The sequence below is a fragment of the Erithacus rubecula genome (genome assembly GCF_903797595.1).
Source record: "Erithacus rubecula genome assembly, chromosome: 2".
Lineage (NCBI taxonomy): Eukaryota > Metazoa > Chordata > Aves > Passeriformes > Muscicapidae > Erithacus > Erithacus rubecula.
The window spans coordinates 80,967,455-80,983,687 of NC_136685.1; the positions used below are offsets into that span (position 1 = coordinate 80,967,455).

The window sequence follows — 16,233 nt, forward strand, 5'->3', positions numbered from 1 at the left end:
CATGGACAGTGTATTTTCCTATAAGTCATAATTCATAGGAAAAACAATGTGAGGGATATTAATGGAAAGAGATCAACAAGGTTATTTCCTTTTTGTGACTTTCTGCAGAGTTAAATAATAAGTGAAACTCTTAATTCAGCAAATAAGTTAACTGGAACTATTTTGTCATTGCAGAATTGAATACTGAAGTTTCCCTATTTGTGATACTTGCACATCCTATGCTTCAGCAAACTAATGCTTGATTTTATTTCTCCTTTTGATTTATGTGCAATGGATGTAAATACCAACTGTTTTGAAGAGGCATCTGGCTTTTTTGACAGATCATGACTACAGAATTTAGCAGTTAATATGGATTTTCCCCTATTAATTTCAGGACTAGATTCCAATTTTATGAACTACTTAATAAACTATTTTGATGAAAAGCATATTCAGTGCTTTACCAGTGCTCTTTTGATTAATGCAGTAATAGAAATGTTTCCTTTTCACTTTCCCAAGTTCCACACAGACATGTTTTGAAGACAAATTAGCTAAAGGTTATTGCTGCATGAGAACTGCAGCTGTTCTGCAGATGCTGAGTGTCCCTACTTTTCACTGGCCCACAATCATTCTCATTCAGAAATAAAAACTATCAGACTATCACAGCTTTCATTAGCATAGCTTAACTTTGTGGGCTTCTGTTCCAATATGCTTATAACACACTTTGCCTTGGATGGGGAAAAGAAAAAAAAAGTATTTCAACCACTTTTATGTTGCATTAACTGAAATTAAGACATTGGAATAATCTATAATGCCAGATTAGGCCTCCTTCCTATCTGAATACATACATGGTGACTAATGCAGCCAACTCCCCTTTAGAAGGGCTTTGGAAAATGCTGCTGTCCCCACTTCAGAGATAAGAAAGTGGAAGCAGAAGAGTCAAGAGTTTAATCAAGCCTTTACACCAGCTGGTGACCTACGTTAGGCAGGGTTAGAACCAGACAGTGTTTGCATGAGACTCTTGCAACAGAGCTGGTACCTATTGCATAAGCAGATGGTAACCCATGCAGCAGTCTGTTTCCAAAATAATACATTTCAGTTCAGTTGCAATTGATTTAAGGAGATTTAAATGAAACCAAAACAGTCCTATTGACAACAAAAACACAGTTGATTGAGATGAATTTACTAGATGCAGAGGGGCTGGGAAGAAAATGTTGATGTTACAGAGGAGAAGCAGAAGAGGAAACTGAGTTTAAAATTAAGCTTCCCGCCACCCCCTCTCCCCCAGCCTGCCATGCTCTCAGAGTATAAAAATCGTTAATTAGGACAAGTCAAAACACAAGTGATCCAAGCTTGACAACTTTGCTTACAGAGACCCAATAAGCTTTTTAACTCAGTGAGTGAATTGAAGCATAAAGTAGCACTGCATACTGCATTCTCTCCCATTTATAGATATGCATTAAAATACACTTCAGGTTAAGAAACTGACAGAAGAAATTGTTTAGAATACTATAAAAACTCTTCTATTTCTTAGGCACTAGGAGAAAAATGTCATAGACTTCTCGTTTCACAAGCACTTTTGTATTTCATCCCCAAATTTCAATACAACTTTAAAGGTCTTGTTTCTCTGAAGACATGCTAGAAGCTGTTGCAGAAGTAGCATGCTAGTAGCATCATACACCTCATTTCCTATTCAACAACCTATCTTAAGGAGAAACGGATACTAAAAAATAAAAAAAAAGGCAGATCCATGTAAAACAACTTAATTGTCTGACAATTCAGTGAGCTTACACATGCTAGAATAAAAGTCTTGCTTGTCCCAACAGTATCAAGTAAAAAAACCAAAAGTGATCAGACTTGGGTGGAGCAGAGTACTGCTTGTAACAACATTTTTTAATCAGGTAGACTTTTGAACTACAGAACAGGAGCAAGAAAAGGACACACTGTTGGCTATTAACTCTTTGGAGTAGTACTTTCACTAAGCCACCTTGTTAAGCCAAACAACCAACCAGGTTTCCAGGGTCAACCAAAAACTTTACATAACCTCAACCACACCAGTCCAGCTCCCTGTATCATTTCTGTACCAGGCAGCAGGAGGAGGAGGCAAGGCAAGGCATGCTTCCAATGTCAACAGGGATAGGATGCTTTGTATGAATAGCAAGGTGATGGGTTTATCTGAAGAGCTCTAACAAGGACAAAAACCTGCCACAGAAAGGCTTTGAGATTTCTGTTATTATGTATTTAGCTTTATCCAGGGCTTAACCTGAAATAACATGTTTTTATGTTACTTACTATAAATCTTTTCAACACTACAGTAACTCAAGACTAGTCTTTGAAGAGGACTGGGGAAAGAGTGAAGGCTGCTCTGAACAAATGTTTCCAAATACAGGGATCTGCTGGCACAGTGTGATCAGAAAGAAGTGTGATCAGAAACTGAGATAAAAGACTAGGAAACAGTCTGACCTAGACACTGTCAGACCTGTAATAGCCTGGTTTGCCTAGTCTGTTTCTTCTGCTGGGTGAGTAAATTAGACTGGCAACAACATCATTTTGCTGCGAAGAGCTGGCTGTGCACTAGCCTTTCTTAAAGTTGTGTCAGCATACACACAAAGCTCCCTTTTCTTTTTTTTCAGGAATTGTAAAGCATTCAAAACCACACACACACACGCACTAGAACACTATCTTCTGCTATTTTAATACACTTGGCACTACAATAACAAGTGCCCAGAAAGGGCTTCCTTACCAAGGGAGCTTCCAACCACTAAGTGACAGAAAGCAGAAGAGATGCTGCTTCAATAATTCTCCAATAATCTTTTCAGTCCTGTACCACATGTAGTTCCTGGTCAAATCCCACTGGTAAACTAGAAATTGCATATATCCTAGAGAAAGGATTTTAAATAAGTTAAAAAGTAAGCTTAGTCAACTGAAAAATCTTTCCACTTTAAGACTACCAAACCATGCATACTTTCAGTTTCACAATATTTCCCATATATTTGCAAGTTTCCCCTGAACAGCTATCACAAGACAAACTGCAGGCAAAGAGCAATGTACAGCACTGATGTCTGGCAGGTAATTAACAGACTCTGTGCCCCGTCACTTCTCAACTGTCCCATCCCTGAGGATTCACCAAAGCCAAACCAATTTGTCTTCTTGCTACTGTATTAAAGGAAAGAGGGATCAACTGGCAAAAGTTGTTGCCTTCTGTTACTCTTTTCCTTCCTAGAATGGACTTCCTGCAACTGACATCTGTGACTGTTCAGCAGCATCTATTTACCTTCTCAGAAGCTGGGACACAGGAAGCACTCGTACATTTTTAAGTAGAGAACTCTCAAGCTTAAAAGCTGCTGACATACAAGATGCTAAGGGAGTCAACAAAACCACAGAAAAGCTGCAGTTATCTCAAATAAGTGAGACAGTTTTTCTAAGATGCACATAATCCAGCTGAAAGCTCCTAGTCAATGTCTAGTGTGAAACTACTTTATGACAGTGTTTCTCCACTAGGAGACAAGAAGCAGCCAGCTGTGAAGACATCTGTCCAAATAACCAAATGTCTAATTGTAGCAAAGCTGAACAAGCATTGCTAAAACATGCAAATAAAGCCAAGGCACTCTCAAAGTTTGACCTGTGTTTTACTTCCTCTAAATATAAGATAAAGACGTGTAGTCTCATTTCATTAATCAAGTTGACATCTTTAGGACCTTGCAGAGACAACATAACAGCTTCAAGCACTGTTATTCTATTCAATTCAGTTAAGACACTACCTGAAAATCTAGTATTACTATAACAAATAACATAGAGACACAATAAAGATGACTATTGGGTTTGCTGCTAAACAGAACCAACTTCAAAATTTTTTGCTCTCTCTCCTTTCCCTTGCCTTCCACCTGCAAAGCCATAAAAAGTTGGAAGTGGGCAAGTGGTATTTTAAAAGGACAATTGATAGTAATACAGGTCAAAAATTTTCAGAGACCACTGATAAAAATAAGAAAGAGTGAAGCATAAACTCCAGTGTCCTTCAAAAACCCTTGTGCCAACAAGGCAAGCATTGATTGCCCTCTGTCGTTCTGTAGTCATGTACACACCACTTAGACAGGCCCAAAGCCTTAACTGGCAAGTTATCATAGATCAACTATTTAACTTGATTTTAACATATTTGCATTACAGTCTGTAGCTGGTTAACAGCAGTGTAAGAGCTGAGCATGTGGTAGGTTGAGCGTGCCAGCCAGACTAATGCAAGAGAGGCTAAGGGAGAAGTCAATATCACAATGAGCTTGATTTGACCCTTCAGCTGCTTGGCTCCAAATACCTCCTCTGTTTCTTTGGTGCCTGGAGGAGACTCATCAACCTCATCAACTTCCACTACAGGCCAGAACTAACCCACTTACAAACCACTGTTTCTCTAGTGAGGGACCAAACAGCCTTTGGAGTAGGCAGGGAGCAGCAAAGAGGAGAATGCTCAAAATATGAGCATTTGAAGGTCACACAGAGAAGTCATCACTGATAATTTGATATTTTAGCCAGGCCATCAAAAATACTGTATCATATCTGACTATTCTTTCTACCTCGGGACCTTCACAACCCTTTTGCAGAATTATTTTCAAGTTCCATCCACTATTACTCACTCATTGCCATTATCTAACAATCTTATGACTTACTTTGCAGTCCAAAGGAATGTTAACTGACACTGTTATTAGGAAGTATCAGACTTCAGAGACCTGTGATAGGTCCAACTGGGACATTTTTGCACCTCTTGCAACCTCAATGAGACACAGGTCTGGGTTTCATTTCTCAGCAGTTAGAAACTGCTTACACAGTATTTTCAAGATGCCAACACAGAACAAAGTCAGTTTAGTATTTGGCAGTTTGCTCAATCACAATCTGTGTCTACCTTTTCATTAAAGCAGAAATATAGTCCTACAGACTGGCTGATCTGTAGCAATCAATCCCACAAGAGAGGTTAAAAAAAAAAGGTCCCTCATAATAAGCACTACCGATACACATATGGTTAGAAAAGGAAACACAACCTATTATTTATTTCCTACTTCCTTCTTATCACTCATATTTCTTTCTCTTAAGAAAATCAGTGTATGAGGTTTGATTTAAAAACATTTCAGAAGGTATTCTGCACCCAAGAGTGTCTGATCCACTTGAGCTCACACAACACAATGCAGGGGGGAAAAAATTGAAAGAATAACTTCCTTATTGATTTGATTGTAAATAGAGCTACTAGGGCAATACATACCTAGGAACAATCTCTCCTGCCTTCAATTTAAATGTTGACAAGTACATAACTAACAGAATAAAATCTAAAAACTCTGACATAAAGACCTGATAATATAAAATGGGAAGACACAGAAGAGCAGCCAGCCTGAAGGAATGGGTGTTTTAAAGAAAAGATCTAGTACTGCTAGAAGCAGCAGTGCTGATGAGGGACCTGACAGAATCAAGATAGAAAACAAAGTTCCTTCAAGCCCAAGGCATCTCCTCAGCAGGCAGAGCTAGCAAAAATGCAGAATACATATTGCATGCTTATTTTGCAAGTTCAATAGCAGTCAAAGTGAGGATCTTGTGAGTGTGTCTGTGGCACCACAGGTGCTTCAGGTGTGACCACAAGTGGGATTTTAATTTAACTGAAAGGTGCAACTCTTCCACTTTACCTGTTACCACATTTTGCTACATACTACAGAACAGACTCAGTTTGTGATCCAAGCTCAGTTTGGACTAAACAAAGCCCAAAGACATACTACTACTCCAAGCTACTCCAGGAAGAAATTTAACTACACATTCATATGCATTCAATCCATAGAATCTAATAAGTGCCACGGACAAAATAAAACCTCTGGAAATCACAGCCACTATGATCAGCAGATCCACAGCACCAACATGCAAAAGTACTCTTTGCTCCCCAGCTGATCAGATTATTTACTGTCACTTGTAATCCAGCTTGTTTTCTGGGTTTTCTTTTACTATGCTAACACCTACTTGCACTACCAGCAAGGAATACAACTGTTCTAAAGTCAACAACATTCAGAGAAAAGCAAAACAATTCATTATGTTTAATTAGTATTAACAGCAAAAACAACAATTTGTTTATAGAAAGAAAATCTGTACAAAGTCATCATTACACTGTATCTTCACTGGTTACAGAAGGTATCTTGCAAAAACCATATATACAGTAAGAACCAAAGGACAGAACAAGCTGTTGATAATTTGCAAAACTACTTGCATACCATGGTCTCTGGAGCACAGCTTGCCAAAAACACACCTAGTAGCAGAAGGTAACATGAAAAGTAACACAAACATTTAGTTCTAAGGTAACAGAAGGACAGCATACCAGGAACACTCCAGGATTAAGTTCATAACAGGAAAAAGTAAAAGCCCATAGCAGAAAAATTATAGTTTCTGATCGATTGCTATTGCTCCATCAGCAGAGTTGCAGTGTATGCACTATCAGCTTTGTTTAACTATGTTCCAAGAAAGTTCAAACAATTTAATCGTTAAACAGGGAGGGAAAAAAAGAAAACACAACAGAAAAGCATGCCTGCTTATATTTGGGTTTATGTGTAGAAACACACAGAGAAAAGCTATGGGGTAATGCAGCTGGACATCAGAAGGGATTTCTTTGCAGAAAGAAATTGTTAAGCATTGGAATGGACTACCCAGGAAGGTGGTGGAGTCACCATCCCTGCAGGTGTTCAAGAAACAGCTGGACATGGCACCCAGTGCCAGGGTCCACTTGACAAGTTGGTATTTGGTCAAAGGTTGGACTCTATGATCTCAGAGGTCTTCTCCAACCTAAATGATTGTGTGCTGCCTGTCCTCAATTCTTTTCAAATGTTGCAGTGGCAATATCCCTAACTCTCACTCTGAGGCATCTTAGTCAGCTGTGGACAGTGGTCCTACATTTTTATCTCAGTTCATACCTGCTGAATTTAGAGGATGCATAACTAAAGATATAAATTTGAATAATCTAGGAATACCTACTTCACAATCATAAACCTTAATTTACACTGCCAAGTTCTCATTTGAAACATATCAGAAGGAATTAACTTTGTTTCATTGGCAGTCACTTGTCTCTGTCAGAAAGATGCTTGGCTTTACTTTGTTCAGCCTATGAAAAAGGCTTAGCCTTGAAAGACAGGAGTCAACTGGCATTCCAGACAATTAATTCAGTCCCCTTTTTATCCATCCCACCATCCATATCTTCAATGGAAGGGATGAAGAAGGTAAAGAGCAAGCAAACAAACCCAAGTAAGTCTGCAATCTCATTATGCATCTCCTGAAGAGCATAAAAATGGGAAAATATTATGAAAAAAGATGCCCCTGCTAACATTACAGTGAAAACCAAATCACTCTACAAAGCCTAAGCAAAGCCATCATCTCTGCTAAATATTGAGCAAAGCATTGAAAACCTAGTTCAAGTTTTTAAGAAAACTTATTTGCAGACTGTCTCAAAAGTAACGCACATGGATTTAAACCTTGAGGGAGCAGCTTGAAAGTAAAGCAATGTGGGAAACGATGTTCAGAATCAGAGAATATTCTTAAATTTTCACAATTTAAGATAAATTCCAAGAATATTCAAATCTAAAAGCAAGCTTCACCACCTTCAAACACAAGCCAAAATCCTAGAAATGCACCTGTAGGTACTTGTGAAAAGTGAAGACACAAAAAAACAGGGGAGAAACTACTATTAACCCACTTATCTGTTATTTCCTTTAGCATAAACCATGTGCCATTTATATTCCAACAGTTATCCTTAAAAGCCTGCTAAAATGTTTGTTCACAGCACTGGGCTTTAAGTCTAAACATTTAGGTTTCTAAAGTTTCACCTCAGGCTTGTTTAGAGTCTTGTACGCTTTTCAAACAAAGATGTCAACTATTTGTTCTCATACTCGGTATGTTTGTCTGCTTCCCCTAACACAGTCAGCAGTTTCTCTTTTCATTTTATTGCTGTTTTGAAGATAATCATTTTCACTCATCTGCAAATGATTCCCTTTCTTTTCACCAACCTTGATGTTTATCAGTGGGAAGCATATCATTTTTCAATGACTCTGGTGTGCAAGTAAAAGATTTCCCAGTAAATAAGACGTGGCCCAGGGTAGGCAAACCTTTGCTCATGTGAATAGACACGAGGGTCAAGAGGGCACCTCCTTGCATGAATAGCTCCTTTATCATTAAGCTGATGTTTCACAACCAGGATGGAGCAATAAAGAGTAAAAGTAAGGAACTGGAGAAGAGGGAAATGACTGAATCACCTTATATTTGGTTCAGTCTTCCAAACTCCCTCCTAACAAGCATGGTAGATAAAGGTGTCATCACTGGATCTCTGCTTTCCTGCGCTTCCTAGAGTTCCAGGACTTAGGGCCACTGAAAAAAGTGGCAATAACAAGCCTTAGAACTGTATCAACAGACAAAGCTGCCACACCACTTTTAAGACTCTATAATGATTATAAATATGTGACATTAATACTAACAATGCTAATTTCTGCATATGTTCCAAAGAGTTATGAGACATTTCTCTTCCAAAGTAATTGCACATAAAGATGGGAGATTACACAGTTTCTATGTCAATACACAGTCGTGGCTGAGGGTCTTTGGAGGCTTAAATATAATGTGAATAATATGGCATCTCAGCCACACTTATATTTGAGCAATTTGACCTCTACCCAGAACATGGACAGGCACAAACCAGCCTACACACTGCCCAGGGTGAGTCACCTTTAAAATCAGGGTCTACACAGCATTATTCCAAGAAGTGTTTAAGTACTTTCTATACCTCTTATAATTATGGCAAGTAATGTGGTACTCTCAACAATCAAAAGCAAATGGATTCTTCACACAAGAGACTCCTAAAAGTTGCTTTTAAGCAAGTTTATTTTTAGGCATTTCTCAATGAAGGGAAAAGGCTTTCTTTTTAGCATATCCTACAATACTAAGCTTGTAAATTTCTGTGAGTGTGTTAAACAGATTTCAGTAAACATTTATTGTGGTGTACTTCTACTGTAATATATTGTGAAACTTTTATTACAGAATATAAACTTTAGACAGTATTTGACCAAATACAACCCACTTAACAATCAGTTGAACTGTCAGTACAGAGATGCTGTCTGTGTGTGAGCTGAGAACCTGCGTTGATAACCTATTTGTCATTTTAAGTGCTCAAGATCAACACTACAGATCTAGCTTTGTAGTCATTCCACACAGTTTCCATTGCACTTACAGCTAGCATTAGGCTCAAAGGAACACACGAGCTAACCTGGGTGGGGAACAAGGGCAGCAGAGAGACCGGTCTCTGAATAAGTCAGTCCTTGTCACCTTTCAGGCTGCTTCTGGAAACAAAATTGGTATTGTTAGTTCAGCTTGAACATTTCTTGGCATCCTTTCATTTTACCAACACCCATTTAAAATTCTACAGTTGGCGATATTTGCTGAAGAACTTTATCCAGCATGTTTTAAATGGGGGTCTTAAGTAGAACATCAGAGAAGTAACAGTGAAGATCAATATGGCTCTCAAAAGTCACAAAAGTCACCAAAAACAGAGTGAAAGAAAAGGCTTCAAGATGAAATCACGTATTAAAAAAAGAGACAATAGCAGAAAAATGAGTTAAACCATGTAAAATCCCAAAAACAAGCTTAGGGAGTCCGTGGAAGAAGCTAGAGGAATAGGATCAGAGGAACAAGACAGAAGTTGGGATGAGAATGGGTGGGGAGGTGTTAAAAGCCCATTTTTCAAATAAAAAACGTTCTGGATTTATTATAAGAGAACAAATTTGCAGAGTTTAATATGAGAAGAGGATGATCAGGATTTGTGAAAGAGACGCTTTAAAGATTCAGCAGAACCAAAGAGAAGCAGCATTGAGTGGCTGAGAAAGGACAACTACAAAGACTATTTCTGATATACTTTACAGCTTACTCAGGACAGAATCCTGATGTCCTTACATAATTTCCCCCCATCACAGCTAACTTCGGCTAGGTTAGATTTCACCCTGCCATCGTCCTCTGTCAGATGTGTAACACTTCCCTCTTTCCCAACACTTTTTACATAGAAGTTGAATATGAACAGGCACAAAATGACAAAGTCTAAAAGAAAGCAGGCAGTAAAGTCTGCAGTTACCAATAGGAGTGAAATAAGGGTATTTACATTTGGGCTAACCTGAATTTAGGATGACAACAGAATATCTGTGTGGGATCATCAGATCAGCAAGACTGGACATGGAAAGTAGGATATGATCGGAAGAAGTGCAAAGGGAAACCTCAAACCAAGTATGAGAGTATCACCAGGGGCTAATACATTGAAAAGGGAAGGCTCTCCACATTTTTTCAGTGTCATCTTGTATTTTAAGGAAAAAAACCCAGAACCAAAAAACCCCAACTTTCTGCCACTTCAGGATTCATTGTGCTATGCATCATGGAAGAAAGCAAACAAACATAAAACCCTGTAATGATTCCCTCATACCAACATAATTTTCATCCTAAATTGAGGCAGAATATAGACTCTTCATTATGTCTGCAGCAAGTTAATAAGCATGCCAGGCATATACAAACAAGGCTTTTTTCTTGAGGACATTAAAACAGATTTGGGATATAATCTAGAGTAAGATTTCATTAAGACTCCAGAACAGCAAAAACATACTCCAAACACATAGCATGTCTTTCATTTTCCAACATGTCTTTATAGTTTCAAGCTTTCATCCACCTGCTCCACTAAATACCACAGAGACACTTAACAGGGCACTAAGATGGTAAGAATAAGGACACTGCCACCAGAAAGCTCTGCTATCTGAAACAGACAGAAGGAAGCCACCAACCGAAGAAAGGGAACTTAAACCACAGACTTTTAACATAAAGAACCCATACTCTTCTAAGCTTGCACAGTATCGATTACACCAAGAAAACTAATGAGCCACTTTGACATTCTTCTGTATTTGAGCATTTTAACGGACTTTTAGTGAACTTGAAAATAAAATTATTTTTTTTTTAAACCAGAAACATAATGAACAGAAAATCTACCCGGTATAAAAATTTCTGAAATAGAAGTCCCAAATGGCTCATTCTCAGCACTGGAGCCCCACATATCTGGGCAGGCTGTGTTTTACAGTTCACTAATGCTTCCCATGACATTTTAACGGATTCCACATCCATAAGAAGGCACTAAGTTTATATTGCTCTCGGACTGAATACACGCTATCGATTAATAATTAGTTTTGAAGAGGCATTCTGGCAGATGAGCGAGACAGGAGGATTATCAACTCCTTATGGCTTGGAAAAAAGTCAGTCTCTTAGAGGATAAGAGCGCAAGAGTTGCGAGCATCCCTCCGTGCGAGCCGTGCACCCTTTCCCCAGTTACCCCGACTGACCCCCGGGACCCCCAGGCACCTCTCCAACATTTAGCACGGGAAGAAACAAAAAATAGAGAAAGGGAAGAAAACCAGACCAAACACAAGAGGATCGAGACACTTGGCTTCACCTCCCCTTCCCCTCAGCACAACATGCATTGAGGCAGAAGGAACCACCCCGGGTGCTAAAACAAGAGCCGCATTCACGGGCGCGGGCTGAGCGGCGGGCGGGAGCAGAACCGGGCGGCACCAGCCCCCAGCCCCTGCAGGGCTCGGACGGAAAGAGAAGGCAACGCGGACCCATTTAAAGGCTCTATCATTAAGCAGTTAGGAACGATTAAGAGGTTTCCCTACGCTCCCGCTCGAGGGACAGTTTTTCGGCACCGGGCTTTGTGAAGGCACAGACATGTTCGGGCTGTGCCGAGTCCCGGCTGGTTCCTCAGCGCGGGGTTTTCCACTCCAGGGCGCCGGCAGCACCTGCTGCTGCTGCTGCTGCTGCTGCTGCTGCTGCTGCTGCTGCTGCTGCTGCTGCCGGCACCCCCGGCCCCAGCCCCGGCCCCCGCCCCGGCGGCGCCCGCTGTACCTGCAGGATCTTGTCCAGCCCCTCTTGGCCCAGGCAAGGGAACTGCTTGAGCAGCTCCGTCTTCTGCCGCTTATAGTTGTCGGTAGCTGAGCGCCAGTGGGGCTCCTCCAGCACCTCGAAGATCGCCGCCCCAATGGACAGGTAGAAGATGATGGCCGAGGTCAGCAAGGGGCCCCTGTCCACCATGGTGCCGGTGCCGGCGCAGGCACGGAGGGCGGGCGGGCGGAGCGCGGCGCGGGGGCGAGCCGGGGCCGGTGCCCCGCGCTGCGGCCGTGGGTGCCCGAAGCCGCCCTGTCCTTCCCCTGACACCTCCGCTGCCCCGGCCGGCCGCCGTGCCTCCTCTCCCGGCTTCTGCCGCGTTCCCTTAGAGTCTTCCACACTCCCCTTCCACACTCCCCTCCCACTCTCTCCTCCTCCCTCCTCCGCACCACTCCGCTCCACTCCCCCCGGGCTGTCTCCTTCCCCCAGTTTTCTCCCCTCCCTCCAGAGCAGCGATTTGAATCTGGTGCTCTCCCGCTTCCTCTCTTGCCCCCCCGCCCGCGCATGCGGCGCTGCCGGCGGGGAGAGGCCGGCGGGGCGCGCCGGGAGCCGGCCCGCGGCCCGGCCAGGGACGGGCGGTCCCCGCGGGGCGGGAGGCGGCGGTGGGTCCGGCCATCGCCACCGCCCGCCCCCGAGGGGCCGCCGGGGGCGAGGGGAGCGGGGCCGCGACCTCCGCTGATCCCGCCCTGCCTGCCGGGAGCCGGCGTGGGGCCGGCAGGGCAGCCTGGCCTCTTCCCCCTGTGTGCCGCTGGCCCCTGCGCCCCGCCGCCCGCGCGTCCCTCGCTGGGTTTTCCCCTGAGTCAGGGTAAGAAGGGGCAACGTGGCTCGAGTTTTGTTTTACTCGTTCCCTCATGCCAGCAGGTTCAGCGGAATTCCTCATTTTCGACGCCGGGAGGCTGTGAAACGCGGTTTGTGGCTTTCCTGGATGTGTGGAAGCGTGGGGGAAAGGTGAGCAGGAGCTCTGAGGAGGAAAGGGGCGGTCCACAGATTTCACCCCTTCCCTGAGACGTCCACACGTGCGCATTTCAGATCATCAGGAGCAGAAACTGCATCTCCATTTCTTTCATGTCCTTGGTGCCTTCAATAAATACCGCTGTGTCCGCTGTCTGTGTGTTTGGGAGGGAGGGGGAGACATCGGGTAGCGATTTTCCATGAGATGCTGAAAGCATCTTCCAGGCCGAAGCTCTCTGGAAGCTCACCCTGTTTGTGAAGCCCTCTTGAGCTGCTTACGGCCACGCACAAGCACTCGCCCCTCCGTGCTCAAATGGGGCTGGAAATGGAGTTAAACGGGTCAGGGAGAGATACAGCGATGTGTATGAACAAAGCAAAGTGCTTCTGGTGTGGACACTTACATTGTTTTTGTGGGGGTAGCAAAAACTAGACCTTCCCCCTCTAGCCCCCACAACAGAAGCAAACACTCAAGAAGTAGAGTAGTTCATATCAACTGCTTCAGCACGAAGAGATTTGGGATGTACAGGTACTCAGTTGGAGTGCACAAACTCAAAGGCTAAGATAAACCCGTGAAGACATAGTTGAAATGGGAAGAAGGAGAATGGGAAAGACAAAGGAGGGAGGTAGGAAATATGCAAGAGAGTATGAGAAAACAAAAAGAGCTCATAAAAGGCAGAGGAACATGCACTGGTTAGAAGGTATATGGAGATGCCTATATAAAACTGAATCATGCCCAATGGATGCTCGTGTGAGATTGCCCCCAGGGAATCACAGGGTCCTTAAGCAGCCCTTCCTACTAAAGTATATAGTGCTCAATAAAAATATATGTGCAAGAGGTTCCTAGCAGCCTAAAAGGAGGACAAAACACACAAGCATATTAAGTGATCAGTCTTTGCATTGGATTTCCCAGTTATTTAAAGAAAACATTAAAAATGTATTTTTAAGCTTTAAAAAAATAATTTATATATACTAGAGAAAATAGCAAGAAAAAAGCATTATCATAAACATTTTTAAAATGTCATAAAGAAACTATGATAATCTTTTTTATTAAGGTAAAAATGGGGGATGCTTCATGAAGTTGAAAGGCTGTAATTTCCTTTTAATTAAAAAGAAAAGAATTTAATGATGCGCAATTACCACATGAAAGTTATTCCCAGGTGTTATCACTTGGCCCAAGACCTTTGCAAAACTTGAAAAGCCATTGGCCACATAAATTACATTGTGAGCATCTGTCATTGTCTCGCTCGCTGATTTAAAAGAAAAGTTCAAAATTGCATATAAGTACTTGTGGCAAGTGACTGAAAGTGTTGAAGAAGTTTTCAGTAGGCAAATTATGATATCATTTTCTTTTGGTGCTCTTGCACCTTCTTCTGAGTCACCTGCAAGTGGTTAGGTTATTCCAACAGCAGCAGCAGTAGCCTGACACATTACAGCAATGCTGCACTTGTGTGTTCCTGACCCTGAACATCTGTGCTTCGTAACTGGAAGGTATTTGATTAAATTTTGAAACCGTACTCTTCTCCATCTGTCTTTAAGTCTCTAAAGGCCCATTTATACATTGAAACAGTATCTTAAAGGCACGAGGAATGACACAAATGACCCTGAACCCACTGCAGTTACAGAGCAGAGACAAAAACACTTTCAGGCATTTTACAGAAAGTTTGTGATTTTGATTCATTCAATATTTCTACTTTCCACTCTAAACTCCCAATCACTGATTGCATAATTAGTAGTCTCAGTAACTGAGTCAGTTGGTATTTAAAAACAAACAGACCTGTAAATCACATACCATTTTTCCCTGTGTTGAAATGCTATTGCACTTGTTAGATTGTCTCCTTGTGTTTCTCTGGGTTTAAAAGAGGTGAACCTGGTAAGGAGTGACATCCAGAAGAGCAGTTTATTACCCAAGGAACCATAACCAGCTACTGCTGCAGGCAGAGGTGATCCACTGAATATCAACAAACTTCAGGCACTTACATATATTTCACTTTGATTCCATTGTCATTTGCAGAACAAATTACAAGGTATACTTTTATGCTGCTGGCCAAGTAGTGTGGCAAGAAGGAATGTTTTGTGTAGCTGGCCCTCTTTGCACCTCCTGATCTAAAATGCTTCTCCTGACCTCAGAAAAGACCCCATATCCTTTTATTCATGGCCCTTTTCTCCTCTTTGTTTCCCTTGGATTAAACAGTACCCCTATTGTCAACCCACAGCACCTGCCACATAGGCCCCACAGCTTTTCATGCTAGCTAAGTTAATCAAAAGGCTGGGGTTATTCACTCACAGGCTTTTAAATCTCATTAAAAATCAAGGGAGAAACAGCAGAAAGCACTGTGGTGAGCAATACCACAAGTATCAATCATTTGTATTATTTGCATAGGACGTTATTTCAGGCTGTCCAGTCCAAAAGGAAATCTCTTTCATCCAAGCTGTATGTCTAAGACACATTTGCTGTACAGATGTTTCCTAGGACAGCCTGGAATGAATAAATGAATAAATGTCAGAAAATGTTTTAGATGGAACAAGTAAAAGACATTATTTGGGCAAAAAAAAAAAAAAACCTGTCATGTAGTGGCAAAGAGTGCATGTTATGCTGAGTATGAGCTATGAGCCTCTCTTCAAGCCTCTGCCATTTTCAATTAGAAGTCTGGTTTTAGCTGGTTGATGACTGTTCTCAATGCCTGTCAATTCTGCATCTTTAATTTTGTTTTAACTGTTGAAAGTTGGACACCTCCAGCATTGCCTTCAGGTGTTATGCATCCAGTCATGTATGGTTTAACTAAGTGAGGGGTGCACTGTCGTGACTATTGTGAGCTGTTTTGCTTATTTGATGCAGTCCAGTGCACACAGAGAGGGGAAGGATGGTCTGCAGATGATGTAGAATTTTATGAGGCGTTTGTGGAAAGTTCAGAAATTCTCCGTGGGATTGTTCATACCTTTTGGCTTAAGTATTTACAAAAGCACATTTTATGCTCTGAATGTACAGTAACACATAGTAAATCATAATAAAAATAATAAAAACCTTTAGCAAAACAACCTGCATACCTCTGCAACAGACTTCTTCACCCATGGACAGATAATGAGTGAACAAACACCACATGACAGATATTAGTCATGCTGCTTAATGAATAACTGGTGATGAGTACAATACCTGTGTGGAATGGCTGTAATATGTTCAAGGAAAAATATGCATTTGGATCATCTGTTTTTCACTGAGGTGCCTGCAGTGCTCGACAGAAATGTCTTCATCAGGAAGAAGCCTAAGTATTTCAACAGTTTTTCTGCATCTCTTTCCTTGACTGCCTTGTTCCTCAGCCATCCATAGTAGTCACTGGATGATGAAACATT

General features: G+C 41.8%; 1 protein-coding gene and 1 long non-coding RNA gene across 2 annotated transcripts in view; one reads left to right on the forward strand and one right to left on the reverse strand.

Annotated features, from left to right (window-relative positions):
- Nucleotides 1-12,308, reverse strand: part of KCNK5 (potassium two pore domain channel subfamily K member 5) — a 34,958-nt gene extending 22,650 nt beyond the window's left edge. Inside the window, exon 1 of the mRNA XM_079329355.1 lies at nt 11,896-12,308. Coding sequence (XP_079185481.1) covers nt 11,896-12,081 — 186 coding nt within the window. The 5' untranslated portion in view covers nt 12,082-12,308. The remainder of the gene's footprint in view (nt 1-11,895) is intronic.
- LOC306813783 lies at nt 11,923-13,037 on the forward strand. Its single transcript, XR_013777032.1, has 2 exons — nt 11,923-12,055; nt 12,796-13,037. It is a non-coding gene; the product is annotated as an uncharacterized lncRNA (long non-coding RNA).
- Nucleotides 13,038-16,233: the final 3,196 nt, after the last annotated feature.